The sequence below is a fragment of the Balaenoptera borealis genome, assembly GCF_965194805.1.
Source record: "Balaenoptera borealis genome assembly, chromosome: 3".
NCBI classification, from domain to species: Eukaryota; Metazoa; Chordata; class Mammalia; order Artiodactyla; family Balaenopteridae; genus Balaenoptera; species Balaenoptera borealis.
The window spans coordinates 32,281,053-32,300,273 of NC_138866.1; the positions used below are offsets into that span (position 1 = coordinate 32,281,053).

General features: G+C 37.6%; 1 protein-coding gene across 1 annotated transcript; it reads left to right on the plus strand.

The window, feature by feature from the left end:
• Positions 1-32: 32 nt before the first annotated feature.
• Positions 33-16,510, plus strand: ERH (ERH mRNA splicing and mitosis factor). The gene is made up of 4 exons (XM_082384424.1): positions 33-156; positions 3,775-3,862; positions 9,440-9,560; positions 16,004-16,510. The coding sequence occupies exons 1-4, from the start codon at positions 154-156 to the stop codon at positions 16,104-16,106; spliced, it is 315 nt and encodes a 104-aa protein (XP_082240550.1). The 5' UTR covers positions 33-153; the 3' UTR covers positions 16,107-16,510.
• Positions 16,511-19,221: the final 2,711 nt, after the last annotated feature.

Consider the following 19,221-nt stretch of genomic DNA (forward strand, 5'->3'; position numbering starts at 1 on the left):
TATGGTCCGAAAGGGTCTTTCGCGGTGTCTTTCTGACGACTTCCGGCGGCTCATCTCGCGGGCATTGGCTGTTGGCTGCGTTGCGGCCAAACTCGTGGGCTGCGGCGGAGTCGGCAGAGGAGTCGGCAACGGCTGCAGCGACAGTTTGGCGCGATGGTGAGAAAGGCCTAACCGGCTCCCCGAGCCCCCAGCCTCCAGGGTGACCCCAGCCCATACATCTTCTCCCCACCCAGTCCGGCTCGAGCATGCTGCTGCTCGGCCCTCCGGCATGTGGGTCGACCCTTCCCCTTCCCGCCGCGGAGACGCTGGGCCTGGCGGTAGGCCCCGGAGCCAGGGTCCGCCCTGCGGTTGCGCGCCCGCCGGCTGGCTCGGGCAAAGCGTGCGGTGCGGAGGATGCTCTTTCTCCCGATTGCTGCTTGGTAGAGGCAGGCGTGGGGAGGCTGCCCTTTCCCTCCAAACTCTCTAGCTTCCTGTGTGAACAATGGCCGAGGGATGTATGACAATCCTGTCCCGAAGCTGACAGATTGAGTCTACTGCACCCAGCGTGTGGGCCAGGAGGGGTCGTCTTTGCTTTGTAGCGTGCTCTCTCAGCTATTCGCTTTTGTTTTTCTGTGCTCTGCCTTTTTGGAAAAATATGTAACATTTTTCCTTTTCTCTAAGATCTCCAGAGGCCTGGTTTGGTGTGGGTTTTTTGGGGGTTTTTTTTGTTTTTTCAGCCCTTAATCCTGTGCTTATCGTTATTTATATTCTCTTGGGGCTGGAGGCTGAAAAGATAGGTTCAGCTGAAGGTCCAGGTTCCTTAGAATCTGACCGGGTTGGTAGTGGAGTGGGTGGGAAGGGTTGTTGGTGGTTTTTTGTTTTTTGCTTGTGTGTGTGTATTTTGTAATCCGCAAAAAGGAGACGCTCACAGGGATTCTGAGGAGTCATGGATACTTCCACACTTCAATTTTCGTTTTCTGGTTGCTGCAGTTATTAACAGATTATGCAGCTATTGTTAACAAGGAACTTTTTTCAGGTTGTCCTTTTCTGAATTTCAATGTTTGACCCAACATAATCTCCCAAAGAGGACTAGGAATTAGAAGACTGGGTTTCCAGTTTCCGTTTTGTTATAACTAGCAATGTGACCTTGGGCAAGTCGTTTCATCTCTGAGTTTCCTTCTTTCTCTGCCTTTTATGTCACTATTTGGTATTGTATTAAAATGCTTAGATCAAAATCTGGGAAAATGACAGCAGTTAATATCAACAACCCATTCCCGTTGAACAGATATCAGTGATAATTCCTTATCATTTCAAGTAGAATTAAAAATTGGAATTTGTATTTAAAGTGAACAATTGTTGGTTCAAAAGTCTTAAGTACTTTTGCTTTACTGAAGATACCAGCTTCACTTTCTTTTTTTTTTTCTTTTTGGTAGTTGGGGAGAAGCATTTGAAGCTAAAGAGCCAATGTTATGCACTGTAGTATTTCTGCAGCAGTAGAATGACTATTCTTAGGGTTCATGTTTGTGAGACTTTAAAAAAGTTAACAAAGCCAGATTAACTATTCATTAGAGTGAGTCAAAGCCACTTGGTAATCAGAATAAGGATTTTATTAAGGTAATTCTGCATAAACTTTATTTTTCTGATTTAGGTTTCACAATGTTATCTTCCTATTGTGGCAAATATAAATATATATGTTTAACTGTATGTACTTATGTTTTGTATGTGTGTGTCTGTGTGTGTGTATATACATATATATATATATGGAACTGGTCATTCCCCTGAGAAAGAGTACCCTAAGGAAAGCCAGGACCAAATCTGTCCAGAAGAAGGAAAAAATTGATAGGGCAAATATATTTGGATTTTTAGTAAAACGAAAGAGTTCCAAAAATGGCTCCAATAAGAAGAAAGTGACCAAAATTGGTTTGAGAGGTATTATGATCTTAAACTGGTGACAGAAAGGCACTGCCACTTAAGAATAATAACCATTTTGACTACAGTTCTGTAAATTTAGTCATTTCTTGTTCTTAATTTTTAAGCCTTGTCTTTGGGCAGTAAGTACTGAAAACAGTAAACTTCGCTCAGGTTCACTTTAAGGGTAGATATAAAAAGCATACTGTATAGGCATTTCCATATCTTTACTCTCTTAAGTGACTTAATCCTTTATTTTGCATTAGAATAAGAACAAAAGTAATACAGTAGCAACTGGTATGGCTAGTGTATGGGGCAGGCCCTTTTGCAGGAATGCTAATGTAGTTTATAAATTAATTTTCTTCTCAACATACGACCTATTGAAACTACTGGTGACTTATAAAAACTTATAAATAACAAGTAATCTAATATACTGCTTTCTTTAACTTTTACTCACTATTTTAGAAAGGCCTTGATTGTGTTCAGGTCGTTATAGGTGAGAATTACTTTTCATCTCTTGTCATCAAGTTCTGTTTTATTTCAAATCCTCAAACTTTTAATCAGAATGACTCAGCTCTTGATGGGGAGGGAGGAGTACGATAAATTCCTTTGTTTTTCATATTTTGTTCAAAGTACTATTTTGGGGGTGATTTGTTCAGAAAGTCTAGGCATCAGCTATTTCAGTTGCAGATTGTTGGTGGTTAAAAATTCTGATCATTTCAAAACAGTTTGCTTCCTGTAATTAGGAGATTTTGTTTGTTTTTTATCCAAAAATAATAGTACAGCAGAAGAGAAAAATATGAATAGTTTGATTTAGGATTGGGTTTACAGTGAGGTTACATCATACTTGAATTTAATTAATAAGCCTTAACACACTTGGCAAAAAATTAGAAGGGGTTGTACCCTCAACAGACCAGTGTTCTGGAGGCATTTTTGGTTGTCACACCTTGGCCAGGAGAGGGGAGTGCAGGTACGACTGGTATTTAGTGGGAATAGACCAGGGATACTGCCGAACATCCTGCAATGCACAGGACAGCCTCTGCAACAAGGAATCTTCCAGCCCCAAATGTAATAGTGCCAAGGTTGAGAAACCCTGAAATAGACCCACTAACAAAAACGTGCTCCCCAGTGAGGGTGAGATGGAAGATAAAAGTCTATCTGCTGTTCTTTAGGCCTGTTCACATCTCCTACAATGTGATCCTCTAGCTATTTTGTGTGATTCTAGAGTTTAAAAATACATTATTTTGGTACAAGATAGCCCCTTAAGGTGAGTCATCTACTAGGTGAATAATTTAATGGATCTTCTAGGGTAATGTTAACTATATATACTAATTTTATATTGCCAATTTATCTTACGCCTTAATGCTTGAATCTAATCCCTGGATAAGATGTGACTTCACTGTTGTGCTAAAGTTAGAAAAAGAACATAGATTGATGCAGTGCTTGCAGTCATTATAGTGTCTTCCTTTTTCTCTCCTTTCATCAGCCCATATCTGTTTTTACTAGGGACTTAGTAGGGCTAGAGCTAGAAAGTGACCAGTGGAGATAGAACACCTAAGCAGGTTTATAATCTGGCTAGGAAGATAGGTGCAAAAGAGAAAAAACAGTACAGGGTAGCTTATGCTGAGTACTTGCCGTCAGTAAGTGCAGTAAAAGTTTGAGAAAGCACTCATTAAGGACTGGGAGGCTAAGAGAGACCTTACAGAAGGTAATCCAGCTTCTGGTGCTACACTTGGGCAAAGGCATAAGTATTGTAGAAGGAGCACCCTGATTAATAGTGTTTTAATAACCAATGATCATTTGTCATGAATGGAGATTCTATCTCATACTACGAATTTCTCAAATATGAGTTGGAAACTTATATTGAAATCACTTTTCCCTCCACAGTCTCACACCATTTTGCTGGTACAGCCTACCAAGAGACCAGAAGGCAGAACTTATGCTGACTATGAATCTGTGAATGAATGCATGGAAGGTAAGTTTAAACACTAGTCGAGGGGTAGAAATCTTTGAGTTTGTTTCGGGGGTGGGGAGGTGTTGGGGGGTAGGGGGGGCCGGGCTGTAGAGACTCCCCACTCCCACGCTAGCGTCCACACCGGCTTGTTGACGCTGGCCCGGGGTGAGAGTGGTAGGTGCTGCAACTCTCAGGTGTCTTGGGTTTGTTTTTTTCTCCAGATTTCTTGCATTGTTAATTTGAGCAAAGAAAGTAGATATTTAGGACCGTATTTGTTGAATATTTGAAATATAAATTATATATATTGTCTTTTTCTGTTGCAAATATTACTTTACTTTTTTTTAATCAAGCTCATTATATAATGACTTTCCCAAGCCTCTGATTGTTATGTAAATGTTCTGTTATTTGTTATGTTATTTTGTTACTGTGTTATGTAAATATTTTACAGGTATTCCTTATATATTGTGGTTAAACTCAAGCACTATAGAGTTGTTAAGGCAGGCCCGAGGAACCTAATAGTGCCTGCAGAACCTAATGGTCTGCTTATTAAACAAATAAATGTTAAAAGCTAGTCCATCAGAATGTTAAAAAGTAAAAAATTACCTCAGTGAATAAAGGCAGATGGAACCAAATCAGTATACTTTCCTGTACATTTGATAAGCTGGCACCACCCTGAAGGGAAGTGTTAGCCCTCAGTAAACCATTAGATGAGAGCACATAGATTGGATCATCGCAAATTGGATTCATCTTTACATTTAATCATTACATCAAGTAAACCACCCTGCACCCTGTCTAGCAAATTGCACATTCTTCACTTCTTCCTATAAAGATTTTATAGTCGGTGTTTTTGCTGCGGGCATGTCCCTGAATTTGTTGATTATCTGAAACTAACAGGGTTAGACTTAAAATCTCTTCATTTAAAACCAACAATGGGTAGACCTGTGGGGGGAAAAAAGCTACTTGTAGTAATTAGAGACAGCTTCTAAGCTTTGCTGATCCTGCCATCAGATTCTGCTCTAGAAGAGCAAGGCTCTTGTTCTTTTCTCAGGTCCCTTCCTCTGCTGATATCCTTACTTGCCATTAAGGTAGACTTTGTACATACACTGTCTTTTTAATGAATACACTTTATTTCTAGAGCAGTTTTAGGTTTAAAGAAAAATTGAACAGCAAGTACAGAGAGTTCCCATATACTTCTCCCTAACCCCAGTTTCTTCCCCTATTAATAAATCTTGCATTGGTATGGTACATTGGTTACAGTTGATGAACCAGTATTGATACATTATTATTAAAGTCCATAGTTTACATTAGGGTTCATTCTTTGTGTTGTGCAGTTCTGTGGGTTTTGCCAAATGCATAATGTCATGTATCTACCATTACAGTATCATATAAAATAGGCTCACTGTCCTAAAAATCCCCTGTGCTCCACCTGTTCATCCCTCTTCACCGCATCCCTGCTGCCTGGCAACCACTGGTCTCCTTGCTGCCTCCATTGTTTTTGCCTTGTCATAGAATTGGAATCATTGCCATATGTAGCCCTTTCAGACTGGCTTTTTTCACTTAGTATGTATTTAAGGTTCTTCCATGTCTTTTTGTGGCTTGATAGCTCTTTTTTTTCTTTCTTTCTTTTAAAATTAGAAATGGTGGTTTATTTTCCATTTTAAAAGTTAAAATGGAAATACTGGAATCAGTTCTCACATGGTGGTTGCCAAATGGTAATTTTCTTCGTTATAGTAGTTAATATTCCTCTCGAATACAGAGCTTTCCCTCCCCGCATCCCTTTTTTAAAATTAATAGATTTGGGCTTTCCTGGTGGCACAGTCGTTGGGAGTCCGCCTGCCAATGCAGGGGACACGGGTTCGAGCCCTGGTCCGGGAAGATCCCACATGCCGTGGAGCAACTAATCTCGTGCGCCACAACTACTGAGCCTGCGCACCTAGAGCCCGTGCTCCGCAACAAGAGAGGCCACCACAGTGAGAGGCCCGTGCACCGCAACGAGGAGTGGCCCCTGCTCGCCGCAACTAGAGAAAGCCCGCGTGCGGCAACGAAGACCCACCGCAGCCAAAAACAAAAACAAAAAAACAAACAAAATTAATAGATTTAGTTTTTTTTAGAGTAGTTTCAGGTTTACAGGAAAATTGGTTAGAAAGTACAGTTCTATCATACCCGTGCTTCCTTCCCACGCCCTCCCAGTTTTCCCTATTATTTACATCCTGTATTAGTGTGACACGTTTATTACAATTGTAGAATTAATACTGATACATTATTAACTAAAGTCTGTAGTTACATTAATGTTTGCGTTGAACATTCTGTGGATTTTGACATGTGTAGTGACCATTTACTACCCAAAAAATCCCCTGTGCTCCACCTACTCATCCATCTCTCCCCCCAAACCTCTGACAACCACTGATCTTTATAATATCTCCATAGTTTCACCTTTTCCAGAATGTTGTATGGTTGGAATTATAATATGTAGCTTTTTCAGATCGGCTCTTTCACCTAGCAATGTGTTTTTAAGGTTTCTCCATGCTTTTCGTGGCCTGATAGCTCGTTTCATTTTATTGCTGAATAATAGTCCATTGTATGGATATACCACAGTTTGGTTATCCATCACCTTTTTTTTGTTTGTTTGTTTATTTATTATTTTATTTATTGTTTATCTATATCCCTACTCATTTTCCCTCTCTTGTATTATTTTGATGGAAATCATTTCATCTGTGAATACGTCAATGTGTATCTCTAAAAGATAAGGACCTATATTTAACATTACCACAATACCATTATCACATCTAAAATATTACCAATAACATCACCAAATAAGTATCCAGTTGGTATTCAAATTTCCAATTGTCTCATAAATGTCATGAATTTTTTTTTTTAAAGTTTGTTTGAATCTGGACCCGATAGGTTCATTGATTACAATTAGTTGATTTGCCTTTTAAGTGCTTCCCCTATGTTTCTTTTCTCCTTGTTACTTATTTGTTGAAGAAGTCTGAATTTTAAAGAATGAGTGGGGGATAAGATAAAGGAGAAGGGAGTAGGGAAAGAAGTTTAGAAAAATTATCCATCACCTATTGAAGGATATCTTGGTTGTTTCCAAGCTTTGGCAATGAATAAAGCTGCTATAAACATTACTGTGTAGGTTTTTGTGTGGACCTGAGCTTTCAACTCCTTTGGGTAAATACTGAGGAGTATGATTGTTGGATCCTATAGTAAGGCTGTATTTAGCTTTGTAAGAAACTGACAATCTGTCTTCAGATGTGGCTATATCATTTTGCATTCTCACCAGCAGTGAATGAGAGCTCCTGTGGCAGCATTTGGTATTGTCAGTGTTTGGGATTTTTTTTGCCATTCTAGTAGATGTATAGTGATACCTCATTATTTTAATTTGCAATCTCCTCATGTCGTGATGTTGGGCATCTTTTCATAACACTTATTTTCCTTCTGTATATCTTCTCTGGTGAGGTGTCTATTCAGATCTTTTGCCCATTTTTTTAATTGAGTTGTTTGTTTTCCTATTGTTGAATTTTAGGAGTTCTTTGTATATTTTTGATAACAGTCCTTTATCAGATATATGTTTTGCAAAGATTTTCTCCTAGTCTGTGGTATGTCTTTTCACTTTCTTGATAGTGTCCTTTGACGTACAAAAGGTTTAAATTTTTTTTTTAATTAATTTATTTATTTTTATTTATGGCTGTGTTGGGTCTTCGTTTCTGTGCGAGGGCTTTCTCTAGTTGTGGCAAGCGGGGGCCACTCTTCATCGCGGTGTGCGGGCCTTTCACTATCGCGGCCTCTCGTTGTGGAGCAGAAGCTCCAGACGCGCAGGCTCAGCAATTGTGGCTCACGGGCCTAGTCGCTCCGTGACATGTGAGGTCTTCCCAGACCAGGGCTCGAACCCGTGTCCCCTGCATTGGCAGGCAGATTCTCACAAAAGGTTTAAATTTTGATGAAGTCCAACTTATCTAAGAAGCCATTGCCTTATCCAAAGTCAAAAAGATTTGTGTCTGTATTTTCTTCCAAGGGTTTTATAGTTTTGACTCTTACATTTAAGTCTCGGGGCCATTTTGAGTGAATATTTATACTTGGCGTGAGATGGATCCAAGTTCTTTCTTTTGCATATGAATGTACAGTTGTCGTAGCACCGTTTGTTAAAACTACTCTTTGTCCATTGGATTGTCTTGGTCTCTTTGTCAAAAAGCAGTTGACCATAGATGTGAGGGTTTATTTGTGGACTCTTGCTTCTATTCCATTAATCTGTGTGCCTGTCTTTATGCATAAGCAGTACCACACTGTCTTGATTACTGTAGTTTTGGAATAAGTTTCGGAATCAGGAAGTGTGAGTCTTCCAACTTTGTTCTTTTTCAATATTGTTTTGACTATTCTAGACCCCTGTATTTCTGTATCAAATTTAGGATCAACTTCTCAGTTTCTGCAGAAGTACTTCAGATTTTGATATGGATTGCAATAAATTTATAGATCATTTGGGGGAGTATGACCATCTTGATATTGAGTCACCCATTCCATGAACATGAGATAGCATTCCATTTATTTAAATCTTTACTTTCAGTGACATTTTATAGTTTTCAGTGTGTGTCTTGCATCTTTTTTATTAAATTTATTCATGAGAATTCTTTTTTGATGCTATTTATTTCATTTTCAGATTATTGTTGGGATATAGAAGTATTGATTTTTGTATATTGATCTTATATCATGCAATCTTGCTGCACTCATTTATTCTAATAGTTTGTGTTTTGTAGTTTCCTTAAGATATTCTGTATATAAGATCATGTCATTTGTGAATAGAGATAGGTACACTTCTTCCTTTCCAATCTGAATGCTTGTTATTTCTTTTCCTTGCCAAATCAACCTGACTAGAACCTCCAATACAGTGTTGAATAAGAGAGGCAAGAGCGGATATTCTAGTGTTCTTCTAATCTGAGTGGGAAAGCATTCAGTCTTTCACTGCTAAGTATGATGGTAACTGTGGGTCAGTGCTACAATGAAATTTCCGTCATTGTAAAAGGTTTTTACTTCCTTTCCATTTCACCCTTTCTATGAAGGAACTTATGAGTGATGTTTCTGATCACAGTGTGTGTACCAGTACCAATCAAAAACCCTTACTAAGATGGCTTTTGACAACTCTGTGGTTGAATATTACTTTCTCTTAGGAAATTTATGAAGTCAATTTAGAGGTACATGAAGACTTGTATGTACAGGATAGAACATATTTATTTATTGAAAAACCTGCTAAGACACACACTGTCGGAATTCCCCGGCGATCCAGTGGTTAGGACACTGCGCTTCCACGGCAGGGGACCCAGGTTCAATCCCTGGTCAGGGAACTAAGTGCCACAAGCTGTGCACGGTGCAGCCAAAAAAAAAAAAAAGTTTTATTATTAAGGCACAAGATACCAACATTCTGGTGAATTTATAAAATTTTTAAAAATTTGCTAGTGGCAACAGTGAAAACAAAAGTGATCAACTTACTGTTCTTTTCCCAGCCCAATTTTGTAAAAATAAATATTATGATATTAGCATATAACGCTACTCATATCTAAAGTTCATACAATTGTAAGATCTTGGTTTTCCCCTCTCTCTTAGGTGTTTGTAAAATGTATGAAGAACATCTGAAGAGAATGAATCCCAACAGCCCCTCTATCACATATGATATCAGTCAGTTATTTGACTTCATTGATGACCTGGCAGACCTCAGCTGCCTTGTGTAAGTATTAGCCGCCATATCTTTTAAATTGTATTTTTCTGTTTGTTTGTTTGAGGCGATTTATGGTATTGGGAACTCACTCTGCCTGACACTGATCGTTGTGTTTTGCTTACTATGTATTAATTAATATTTTTTCTGCATGTGGCTCATAAATTAAGTTGTCAACATAAAGCTAAAGGCACAGGAAAATCTTAACAACTTTGCTAATTGATGCAGTTAGTACGCATCAACTTTGAACTGAGAACTTTGTTCCTTAAACTTAATAATCTTTTTCTTAGTTTTTTTTTCCCCCCCGTTATAGTCTTTATCCTAAAGCGGTTGGCTTTGGATTAAAACTAAGATTATTCTGTTTTCATGACATTATTTTTAGAATGTAAATATATGTAGGACTGAAATGGAATTTAATTTTAATTCCACCCAGTGTTAATCAAGTATATTTTGGCATGTTAGAATGAGATTTTTTTTTTTTTTATAGACCCTTATGTTTTCTATTCTCAGAGGTTTGTCAAATTAAAAATTTTTTCCTAACATATTCTTGTTATAATTTATTTCAATAATTACTTATCACCACTATTACTAAGGAGCAAGTGAGTCTGTAATGCTTAACTCAGTCTCAGCATTTTTGGACAAGAGCCTGAGGATAAGTACAGCTAATTTTAAAGAGGAAAATGGAAGTACCTTACAATGAGATCTTCAGTCACCAGATGCCTTAATGTTTATTACATGCCAGACACTGTGCTAGAAGAAAAAAATATTTTTCAATGGTGAAAAACATACAGGTCCTACTCTGAGGCACTTCCTGGATCACCACTGGAGCCAAGCCTGGACTTGCTGTCTCACCAAAGATTGCTGGTGAAAATAAGCATCTCCTTGCAATTTTTGAGTTTTGTTTTCTGCATCTCTTCATTGTGTTTCAGTTATAGCCATTTCATTTTGTTCACTCAGAACATTCAAGTGATCCAGTTCTGGTCTTTAATGAAATGTGTTTATAATTTTATTATTTTAATATAAAAACTCAGAAAACTGTTGAGGCCAATAGAGCTATATACATTATGCTATGTTGGTTTGTAATGACTATAGTTGATCTGTTTATTGCCTGACGCACACAGAAAGAGACACATACATATTCATTTAACAAATATTTATTAAGTGCCAACTATGTACCATGTGTGTTCTAGGCACTGGGGATTGAGCAGTGAATAAATTAGGTTAAAAGGAACCCTGTGAAGCTGCAGAAGAATAAGTGAGGGGGAGAGTAGAGGGAGATGAATTTGGTGGGGCAGAGAGGGTGATATCCTAGAAGCCAATTCAAAAGTACTTCATATTATTGGTAGATCAAATTAATGAGGACTGAGAACTGACTCTTGGTTTAGCCGTGTGGAAGTCTTTGGTGACTTCCAGAGCAGTTTTGGTAGTGTGACAGGAGTAAAATCTTTATATATTCCAGTGAGTTTAAGTTAATGAGGAGAGAAATTGTAGGCAGCCAACACAGACAACTTTTTTGAAGAATTTAGCTCAGAAGGAGAGCAGAGAAATGGGGTTATAGCTAGAGAAAGGAATACTTTTTTTTTTCGCTTTAATTTTGTTTTTAAGCTGAGAGAAATAATGGTAAGTTTGCAGGCTGTTGGGATGATGTAGTAGAGGGAAAAATTGATGGCTTTAGGTAGGATCTTGGACAGTACATTAATAGTAAAGTAGGAAGGATGGGCAGATATGGTGGAAGCTTGGGGAAGTTGTTCTCTAATTGCTTTAGTTACCTCAGGAAAATAGGAAGAAGGACACCATTTGAAATTAAGGGTGAGGGAGGAGGTGTAGGAGGCTTGTGAAAAGAGGTAAGAAATTATCTATGAGGGTGAAGGGATTAGGGAATGTGTGGTTTAAGAGGTACTTGATAATGAATTTAAAGTTAAATTAATCATGTGATAATAGTTTTTTCCTAGTCACTCTTAACCTGAATGGTTACAGGTGAGTCTCTACAGGTAGAGAATCAGCAGAGATTTTGCGAACAGTTGAGGATGTATGCAAGGGAGTATTAATGCAGGGGACTGAATGACCATGTAGGGGTTGGGATGGGGTGGGGACAGATAGGATCAATTAATTACAGGTCACAGTGGGGTCAAAGGATTGTTGAAGGTGGGTTATTGGGAAGTAGTGATCAGAGAACAAGGTGCTTGAAATTGGGAGATTGAAGTTGCTGGTAATGAGAAGGTATAGGGATCTGGCCAAGGAAGGGCAGGAGATGAGATCATTGGAGGAGAGGAGTTCAAGGAACTGAGAGGCCCAGATGTTGGCAGGATCATCTAGTGGATATGAAATCACCAATAATGTGTTTATTTACTTTCTAGAATTTGAGAACAGGGAGCTTTGTTTTTGTTCACTGCTGTATCCCCAGTGCCTAGAATAGTATTTGGCACATAGTTGATATTGAGTAAATATTGGTTGTTAAAATACATGTCACCAATATAATATGATTTGAGGCATAGCTTTTAAAATTATTGGTAATCTTCCTTTTCTCTCATCTGCATTACAGAGCTATAGTCGGAAATGATAGGATGGTCTAAATAAAAGTGAAAGAATCTAATATGACTTCTTTCATGCTAAATTTTGCAGTGTCTTATATTCTCAGAAATCTTGGAAGTTATTTATCTGATTAAGCTGTGGGTATTTTATTTTATTTTATTTTTACACTATGATGGAGGGTTTTGTTTGTTTGTTTGTTTTGTTTTTTAATATATCTTTGTTCTAGGTGTATTTGGGGAAATATTCACACTTGAACTTAAACATTGGATGTTTCAGTTGGAACTTAAAATTTTAACAGAGCTAGTGTGCATATTCTCATTTCATTCTGTAAATGAATTGTTGATTTTATTTTAAAAATTAATGGCTGTCTTTCTGATTCTATAAAAATCACTTATTGAGACATTGGGTATCTAATCCTGATGGTTTAGGATGTGGCACTTATTCGCAACAGATGGGGAATTACTTACAACCTTGGGAGGTTATGGTTAAGATCTAACTGGAGTTTTAGGATTAGACATAGCTGAGTTTGAATCCTGGCTCTGTCATTTGCTAGCTCCCTTGGGCAAGTTAGCTTAATACTGCTAAACCTCAGATTGCTTATTTGTAAAATTTACAATTGTAAATTGTAAAATTTAGATACATCTGCCTCACAGGACTACTGGTGAGGATGCAGTGCTTACTTAGCACAACAGTATCAGGTGTATGGCAGGAACTCCCTTTTTAACTAGGTTGACATCAGGCAGGGTTTTATTTTTAATTATAGTGAGTAGGTTGGTTCTTTAAAATTTGCCACAAGTAGAATGATAGTTTCAAATATCACAAGTGAGTTAAATTGTACTGTTAACGAATAAAGAGGTATTATGTTGGTTTTTTGACAGTGAAAGTTACACAGAGTAAAATAGTAGCTTTTATAGGGACATACTACAGGTATGTCATTAGTGATAGAACATAACATTTCTAACTTTGTGGCGTTAAGTGTAAACCAGAAACTACGTCTAGCATGCTAAAATGATTTCTAATACTTGCATTATTAAAGCAAAACAGAGAAAAGACATCTTTAATTATATATATTATATACAATTATATATATTACAATAATTATTTAATTATTATAGGTAATTCTTTCTATGTTGTAGTAGTTCAGATAGTATAAAAGAGAGATTAATGGTAATCTATAGTTTTTACTTGTCTGAAAAACTGTAAACTGTAGCTATTTATGTTTCTATCTCTAATGTTGAACTTTTGGCCTTTGAAAACTTTCAGAATCAAATTTGGATTTAGAACCATTTTGCCCATATGACTTTGTTATTTGAATGTTCCAGAGAAATAAGATTTCCAAAATTGCTTCTGAAGAGGTCACCTATTGCCATGGCATTTCCTGTGACAGCACATCCTGCCCCTCTCCTTAATCAGGGATTGTGACTTGGCCTGTTATTCCTCAGACCAAGAATTGAGTTCATTTTTGGTTTGTAATTGTTGTGTACTCGTTGCTTGTATTAAGTTTAAATGGCAAGACATTTTTTATTATTTATGCTTAAACCGGTAGAGGAAGAATGGAATAAGTAAGATACTTTGTTGACATAATTAAACCCAAAACAAACTAACCATGCATTAATAGTAAAATTTATTCATGAAGGATTTGTATTTCATATATTTGAAATCAGAGTACAAATTTCTTCACAGTTCTGTCATCTATTAGGTGGGTTTTTTTGTTTTTTGTTGTTTCTTTTTTAAATAGGCTTTTTTTAAGATTAAGATAACAGCCTTTTGGCCTTTCAAAGATGAGGACTTTTCTTGTTTGCTTAGAGACAGAGGGACATTTTTATCCTTAGTTATTGTAATAAGGAAGGTACTCCTTCCTAATCAGGAAGAGAGCTTGATATCAGTGAAGACCCCAGCTGATTTCCCTGCTCAGATCCACAGCTTCTGTTCTTGCATAAACCTGCACTTATTTTTATTCTTTTTTGGCCACGCTGTAGGGCATGTGGGATCTTAGTTCCCTGACCAGGGATCAGACTCGCACCCCCTGCATTGGGAGCGTGGAGTCTTAACCACTGGACTGCCAGGGAAGTCCCTAAACCTGCACTTACTGACCATAACAGTAGGCTAAAAAGATTTATCTGTGCCAACAGCTAGGGATTTTATTAATGTACTTAACATTTAATTGTCTCATTTTCAAGTGTCAGTTAACAGCCATCAACATACAGCTTTCCATAAAGAAGGCATTATTAACTATTTCTTAAGTTGGAAAATAGCATGCAAGTTGATGGATTCTAAAGTGATCTTGGTGGGGGGAATGATCTAAATAAGGCTGTCCCACCCAGATATTATAGTTCTGAAAAATTCTTTTCCTTTTTTATTTCTGTTCCAGTGTTAATATAAATATTGTAGTCTATTCTGCCCTACCTTGGAGTAGACTAGATTAGCACTTATTTAATCAGGACGTGTGAACAGAGGATAGTCAAAGAAAATTGGTTTACTTTTTAGAGTATTTCTCATTGTAACAAAAGGACATTAGTAAAAAGCCAAATGTTTTGTAAAAGTAGAAAGCTTATGCATTTTTAATAAACCAGATTCTGACCTTACCATTCAGGGGAAGAATATGATAATGGTGTAAAGCATTCCTTCTTTGGAGTTTGTTTCTCTTCAAAAATTGGGTCGTAGGTTTCTACCTTAGTGGTTCACAGTAAGGACTCTGGTCAGGAGTGTTTAAGCTTTCACTCCTTGCCTGAAGTCACTTAGCTAATAAGTTACTGAACTTTTTTGAGCCTTGGTTTCCTCCTTTATAAAACAAGGATAATAATTTTATCTACTCACAGGGTGGTAATGTAAACAGGATTAAGTGAGTTGATTCAGATGAGTGCCTAAAGCAATACCTAGCAGTTGGCAACTTCTTAATAGGTATTTACTATCATTTGTATTTATATGTATATAATTTTTTGCTGAGAAGCTAAAAAATGAGACTTCTGGGTAAAATGAAACAATAATTGATAAATTAGATATTTCATTTTTCTAGGGCATCCCTAAGGGTTTGTTGTTGTTGTTGTTTTTTCAGGCAAGTTGCGTCCTTTGCCTCTCTTGAATGCCATGCAGTGTTTCCACCAGATGGTGCACATGGCTTTGAAACACTGTGATGTGCCTTGTATTTGTGCAATCTCTGCTTACTTATTGTCTGCTTTTTTTATACTATAGCTTTAGTTTTTTTTAACTCCAAAAAAATGAATTTATTGCTTAACCAGCTAGATTTCAGTTGTAGGTCAGCTGGAATGTTTCTATTTTTTGAGTCCTCTAAAGATACCTTGAGTGATTTGGCTATTAAGTTGATGCCTTGTACTCCCAAAACCCTGGAATCCTATTGGAGCTTCATTGCTAATGCTACTCCTTGTACTCCAGACCCCTCCCAGCCTCTAGCATTGTTTATATTAAAAAGCAAATCCTAAAATATTGGATGTATATAAAAGTATTTCCTTCTGTTGATACTTTTCAGGGAAGAAATCTTTGTGGCAGTAACGTATTAAAGGTTTTTTTTTAAGTTGATTCAAAGTAAATTTAGCAAATTTGAATTAGTGTTCAATTTTTGTTTTTTAATCACTAAAAGAACCATAAAAATAGTAACTATGTAGGAGAAAGAACACATGGTTTCTGGTCATACTTTGTCAAGAAGTAGATGTGTAACATTACACATTTAACTTAAGATCTCTAGGCCTTGGTTTCTTTTTCTGCTGTAAGATAGTACTAGGTGATCTAAACTTCATATCGCTTAAAATTCAACAGTTATGTAATCAGCTCTTTTATGTTTTCATTAAGTTCATGTATGAACATGTGCACATCTGTGCGATCATTGGGCAGTTATGATTTCAGGTTTTAAAAACGTGACAGTAATTGACCATTGTAACTTTGCTTATTACCTTTCTGTTCCTCAGTTACCGAGCTGATACCCAGACATACCAGCCTTATAACAAAGACTGGATTAAAGAGAAGATCTACGTGCTCCTTCGTCGACAGGCCCAACAGGCCGGGAAATAGTTGAGTTTGGAAGCGTTAGGGGGATGGGGGTGGGCTTGGAACACAGGTGTGTACAGTGTGCTGTAGTAGAAGTTTTGTATTATAGTAATCCTGTTTCCATTTTGGTACACTCTAGCCAGGATTGAATGTATTAGATAAATATGAGGATCTTGTTCAATCTGAAACCCCCTTTGCCCCCTTCTCTCCACTCCTTTTTTTTTTACTTAAACATTTTTATGATGATTTAGATGGAAGTTGGTTTTTGTCGGTTAATGTTGGTTCCAGTCCTTCAGACTGTTCATATCTGCTTTACAACATTCACTGTACTAACCCTTCTTCAAATCAGGGTGGGGGTGGTGACGCGCTTTACTTATGTCATCAAGACGAAGTCGTAGTGAAAAACAAATAAATGTCCTTTAGTTATATTTTCCCCTGAGTGATTTCTTTTTTTTTTTTTTTTGGTCTCTGAACTGAGTTGGATTTTCTTGCCAAAGCATTATCAGTTTCTAAACCAGTAGCCTGCTACACAGTGAATTTGAAGAAAACCTATATATGTGCTGAATATGTTTTGCTGTGGCTTATATGAAGCTAAAGAGCTGTAAGTGAATCTCAGTTGTATCTCCAAGGTTTGTACCTACTGTTGATGCAAACATTATGAAGCTCTTTCTGGGGACATAGCTTATCTACAACAGCAGCCAGGTTAATTCCTTAGCTTTGGTGATGTACTTCTTCTGGAAGGTCCTTGTGCCTTCTCATAGCCTTCAGCAGTTGAATGCTGATTACCACCCCTGTATAGAAGCTATGAGGATGAGGGAAAGACCACAGAAAAGTACAAGATCATCTTGGTTTTAGTGTAAAGATTGTGGTCACATTGTGACTTGAACATACACTACATTGTACCTCCAGTCATATATGAGAACATTCCCTGATTCTACTATTATCACACTTCACCAATAGCTAGTAATATCTGAAACTATACAAGCCAAAAGAATGGAATGACATTTTTTTGATGCTAAGAGAAAAAACTGTCAACCTAAAATTGTATATTCATTGGACATATCATTCAAAAATAAAGGCAAAATAAAAGATTCTTCAGACAAACAGAATCTGAGATAATTGGTTGCTAGCATACTTGTACTACAAGAAATGTTAAAGGAAGTTCCTCAGGCAGAAGGAAAATAAAAACAGAAACTTGGATCTACACAACAACATGAGAAGCACCAGAAATGGTAAATATGTGGGCAAATACAATAGACTTTCCTCTCGTTTTTAAATTTTCTAGTAGATAACTTACTGTTTAAAGATGTACTGTGTGTTTATAACATCTAGAATTAAATAACAATTGTGTAAAGGACAGTAGGGCGAAATGGAAATACATGCTTGAGAGATTTTTAACACCGACATGAAGTGGTATAATTGAAGATGTACTGTGAAAAGTGAAAGATACTGTAAACCTGAGTGCAATCACTTAAAAAAAAAACCACCCTCAATTCAAAAGAAGGCAGGATAATATGGAAGCCTGGAGTTGGAGGGGTTGCCATGGTAAAGCTAATAACTCCCTCTCACCCACATGCATTTGTTGTGGAGTATCTACTCTGTTCCAGGACCCCCAGAACAAACAACAGGTGGTCAAATAGATAACAAATAGCAAAATGGTAGATTTAGATCCCATCATACTGGTAATTACATTAAATGTAAATGGTCTTAACCCTTAAATTAAAAGATTGGGAATGTCAGACTAGATGAATAAAGCAAGACACAACTATATGCTAAACCCACTTTAAATATAAAAATATAAAAACAGGTTAAAAGTAAAAAGATGGGGAAAAAATATGCCATGCAAACACTAAGCTTAAGAAACTGACAGATATAGTCAGTATCAGACAAAAGCAGACTTCATAATGAGGAACGTTACCAGGGATAAAGAGGGATGTTGTATAATCATAAAAGGGTAAATTTACTAAGAGACATAATCTTAAATATGCCACTCAATAATGGAACTCAAAATATATGGAGTGAAAAACTTTTCGGGAGATTCTGATGTGCTAGCACTACCTCTCATTCTGAATGTTGCATACCTCTTGCACCTAAATCTGCACCTAAAATGCAGATTTAGGTCAGTGGACTTTGACGTTCTGCATTTTTAACAAACTTCCAGGTGCCTACACGTTGAGAGGCAAGATATCCTACACCACACTGCTTTCCAGGAGATAACATAGGAAAGTGCCTGGTGTGTATTAGATGTACAGTAAATAATGAATCTGACTAAACATTGGGAAGTACATAGTCGACTACAAAAATGAACAAAGAATGATCTTAGGCAGTATAAATCTCACCACCTAGTAGAAGGTAGATAAGAGCATAACTTTAGTACAAGAAACAATATAAAATTGTTATGGGAGGGAATTCTAGGGTGGGGGCGGGGAGAGTTAAGGTGACAAGGGATCACAGGTAACAAGCATACTATCAGAAGGCTAACTGGGGATTTCCCTGGTGGTGTAGTGGTTGGGAGTCTGCCTGCCAGTGCAGGGGACACAGGTTCGAGCCCTGGTCCAGGAAGATCCCACATGCCGCGGAGCAACTAAGCCCGTGCGCCACAACTACTGAGTCTGCACTCTAGAGCCCGCGAGCCACAACTACTGAAGCCCACGTGCCACAACTGCTGAAGCCTGCACGCCTAGAGCCTGTGCTCCACAACAAGAGAAACCACTGCAATGAGAAGCCCCTGCACCACAACGAAGAGTGTAGCCCCTGCTCACCGCAACTAGAGAAAGCCCGCGCGCAGCAACGAAGACCCAACGCAGCCAAAAATAAATTAAAAAATAAAATAAATTTAAAAAAAAAAGGCTAACTGAGCTCTGGACTAGACACAAAGGCAAGTGGAAGATGGGTTAAGAGATAAGGAGGGGCTGAGAGACTGAAATCAAAAGGACAATTGGGAGATGGAGAAGTTGGAAGAAGCTAGTTGATGGTCTGAGGGGAATTTCAGTGAAAGAAAACATAGAGGATGATAATTTCTTAGTGATTCACTTTCCTGTCTCCTCCACTACATAGTTTGACTTGTAAGCCTGAGCTAAGAAAGATATTTTACCTTTGGAGAAAATAGTGATCCCTTCAGCTACATTAAGAGGTCCTG

Coding starts and splice junctions, on each gene's coding strand:
- ERH (XM_082384424.1), top strand. Junction 3,863..9,439: donor TGTGAATGAATGCATGGAAG/GTAAGTTTAAAC, acceptor CCTCTCTCTTAG/GTGTTTGTAAAATGTATGAA. Junction 9,561..16,003: donor GCAGACCTCAGCTGCCTTGT/GTAAGTATTAGC, acceptor TCTGTTCCTCAG/TTACCGAGCTGATACCCAGA.